General features: G+C 42.7%; 1 protein-coding gene across 1 annotated transcript; it reads left to right on the forward strand.

The window, feature by feature from the left end:
- The first annotated feature begins 401 nt into the window (after positions 1-401).
- Positions 402-3168, forward strand: LOC131047626 (G-type lectin S-receptor-like serine/threonine-protein kinase LECRK3). The gene has a single exon (XM_057981404.2). The coding sequence runs from the start codon at positions 541-543 to the stop codon at positions 2932-2934; it is 2394 nt and encodes a 797-aa protein (XP_057837387.2). The 5' UTR covers positions 402-540; the 3' UTR covers positions 2935-3168.
- Positions 3169-3571: the final 403 nt, after the last annotated feature.

Raw genomic sequence — 3571 nt, forward strand, 5'->3', positions numbered from 1 at the left:
AAGACGTAGTGATCTTCTTTCCACGGCACCAGACTTTTCAACGCTAATTAAACGGAACAACTAATAGATCCATTGAATACATACTCGATGACTTTGGGACTGTTCGTTTTCCTAGAAATGTCGATACCTCACCTACCGCCTGAGTTATTAGTAGAGCCTCACCATCGAAAGACTCCAACATTTCAATGCCAATTTTCCTTTCTCATTCCAGGTTACACGTTTGCTCTCCTGGCCTAGTAAATCCTAGATTCCGATGGCTGTAAATCCATTGCCCCCCCCCTCATTTCTATTTCGAATGAATTGCTCCTCTTTCCACGGCACCAGACTTTTCAACGCTAATTAACCGGAACCTCATTACATCCATTGACTACCTATTCGATGACTTTGACAGTTTGCCCGAAAATGTCTACCCCTCGCCTACGGCCCAATTTATAAATCTTGCCTCCACCATGGAAATACTCCAACTTATCTTTTTGCATTTTCCTTGTTTTTTTCCAAGCTGCAGGTTTGCTCTCTTGGCCTAGAAAATCCGAGATTCCGATGGCACTAAATCCATTGCTTCCCCTCATTTCAATTCGTCTGTTGATCTTCCTAGTGGCGTTGGCTCAGCCCATTCAGACAAAATATATTCCTATTGGCTCATCTCTTACCGCTAATTCCAAAAATTCTAAATGGGTTTCATCTAATGGAGATTTTGCATTTGGATTTTATCCCGTTACTCCCTCTGTCTACCTAGTAGGCGTCTGGTTTGATAGCATATCTGATAAAACTCTAGCATGGATAGTCAAAACGGGCAACAGAGGGCTTACAGTTGAAGAGGGGTCTACTCTACAGCTCTCTGCCGTAGGGCTTCACCTTTTGGATTCCACCAGGACGCGGCTGTGGGCTTCAAGTTACGCTGAAAGCGTAAATCTATCTGCGGCTGCATTCCTAGACACTGGCAATTTTGTGTTGATTAATTCGACAGAGAGCTACGTCTGGCAGAGCTTTGATTTTCCTACAGACACACTCTTGCCGGGTCAAGTGTTCAAGTGGAAGTCTACCATGTATTCTAAAGCTTCTGCTACAAACTACTCATCGGGCCGGTTCGAATTGGTCTTACAAGAGGACGGTAATTTGGTCCTTTATCCAGTGGAGCGCGTTGGCGAGCAGCAGGGCGCTTACTGGTCTAGCAATACCTATCACTATTCTGATAATCCCATCAACTTGTTTTTTGATGAGAGTGGAGACTTGTATTTGAAAAACGACACTAGAATTGAAAACATCACTGATGGCAATATAGAAGGCGGGCGATATCTGCGCAGAGTAACGCTCGATAGTGACGGGATTCTGAGGATGTATGTTTGGAATGCAGAGGGAGATACTTCCTGGTCATCTGAATGGGAAGCTGTGACAGATCCATGCTCGCAGGTGAAGGGTCAGTGTGGTCGCAATGGCGTCTGTCAAGTAAGTAGCATGAACCAGCCTCTTTGCGTTTGCCCTCCGGGATTCCATTTCACTGACAAAGACGACCACTTCAGGGGATGCACAACTAACTCGCCCGCAGGGCAGAGCTGCTCTGAAAGAGCTGTGATGTTAAAGCTTGACAACACGGATTGGACGACAGACATCAGCTATGCAACAGACTTAAGTAACGACTACATGGTGCTGGATAATGTTACCGAGATCGAATGCAAGAAGGCTTGCATAGACGACTGTCTGTGCACGGTAGTCACCTTTGAAGGTCTATTGTGTCACAAGAAACGTCTGCCTCTAATTGATGGCTATCAAGCACCAGAAGTTAGAACTAAAACATTCGTGAAAGTAAAGGGAGATGCCCACTCTCCTCCCATTTCTAATCAAGCGCCTCTTCCTCGCCTGCCAAACGAGGGTACCAAGAAGGGCAAGGTAGAGCAGCGCCTGGTGATCGGGATAAGTCTCATGGGCTGCTCCTCAGCGCTTGTGGCAGCATCTATACTAATTATTTGGTTGTGTTGGTGTGGTCGTGGAAAACTTGAAGATGAGGATGAGGAGGGTTTGGCAGCGTTTGCTTATAAAGACATAGAATTCGCTACAGGAGGATTCAAAGAAGTGTTGGGAAGAGGCGCCTTTGGACAGGTGTATAAAGGCACACTTCCTGACGGCAGTGCAATAGCCGTGAAGACCCTTGACAAACTGCTTTCCGAATGCCTAGCGGAGAAGCAGTTTAGGACGGAGATGAGCGTAATAGGCATGAGCCATCACAAGAATCTTGTTCAGATTTATGGCTTTTGCGACCAAGACTCGCACAAGCTTCTGGTCTATGAATACGTCACAAATGGATCGCTCGATAGCACTTTATTTGTAGACAACGGCTTTCTCAGTTGGAGGACGCGTGTTCAAATCGCCACGGGAACAGCGCGGGGCATCCTCTATCTGCACGAAGAATGCGCAGCGCAGGTTGTACACTGCGATATAAAGCCTCAAAACATTTTGCTCGACGACAACTACAATCCCAAGATTTCAGATTTTGGCTTGGCAAAATTGATGAAGGCAGAGCAGACTCGAACATTTACAGGAGCTCGGGGCACAAAGGGCTACGTAGCGCCCGAATGGTACAAAAACATGGCAATCACTGTCAAAGTGGATGTTTACAGCTTTGGGGTGATGTTATTGGAAATCATTTGCTGCAGGGAAACCATCAAGTTAGAAGCCCCAGAAAACGAAATCTTTCTATCCGAGTGGGTCTACGAGTGCTTGAAACATAACTCACTTGACAAATTAGTGGAGAAGCAGCGATCAGAAGGCATCATAGTTGATTCCACTCAGCTGGAAAGAATGGTGTTGGTGGGTCTGTGGTGTATTCAAGAAAACCCAGCGTTAAGACCATCAATGAAGAAGGTTGTTCAGATGTTGGAAGGAACAGTGGAGATTGCGTTGCCCCCTTCTCCAGAATCTTTTATCAGTTTACTTTGATTGCTAGTAACTATTTGCCCACAAATATAGCAGTCCTCTCTCTTCCTTCACAAAATTATGATAAGTGCCTATCTACCGTGAACCTCTGATTTGTTAACTAGTATTTCTTTGTGAATCGCTGATTTGTTTACAGTATTTCTTTGTGATTTTGTTGTTCCTCCTTGTGTAGGAACATTGCGTTTGCTGTGTTATTTTTCTAGCTCTTCTAAACTGTTATAATTGAATATTAGTTTTGTTTGGCTCTTCAATAAACTTATCATAACCATAACTTCGATTCTACTCGCAGAATTTCTATGGTTTCTTTCTTCTTGATTTACATCATGAAATATAATTGCCCACATTATTTCTTATTCGTAGTTTTTCTTAAAAATTTATTTAACAAATTAGATTATGGAATCACGTGTGAATTTGGTAATGTCATCCACATAACATAATAAATTAATCAATAATTTATTTCTTCACATAATAAATTAATCAATAATTTATTTCAAAGAGAAGAAAGCATGTTATTTTACATAACATTATGGATTATGAAAGTTCGTCGTTTAATTTTAGTCTAACTTCATCAGATGTAAGTGAGGTAATATATTAGGACATTCACACATGAAAAATAAATAAATAATCTAATAAAATAATC

This window comes from Cryptomeria japonica, chromosome 10 (assembly GCF_030272615.1).
Source record: "Cryptomeria japonica chromosome 10, Sugi_1.0, whole genome shotgun sequence".
Taxonomy (NCBI): Eukaryota; Viridiplantae; Streptophyta; class Pinopsida; order Cupressales; family Cupressaceae; genus Cryptomeria; species Cryptomeria japonica.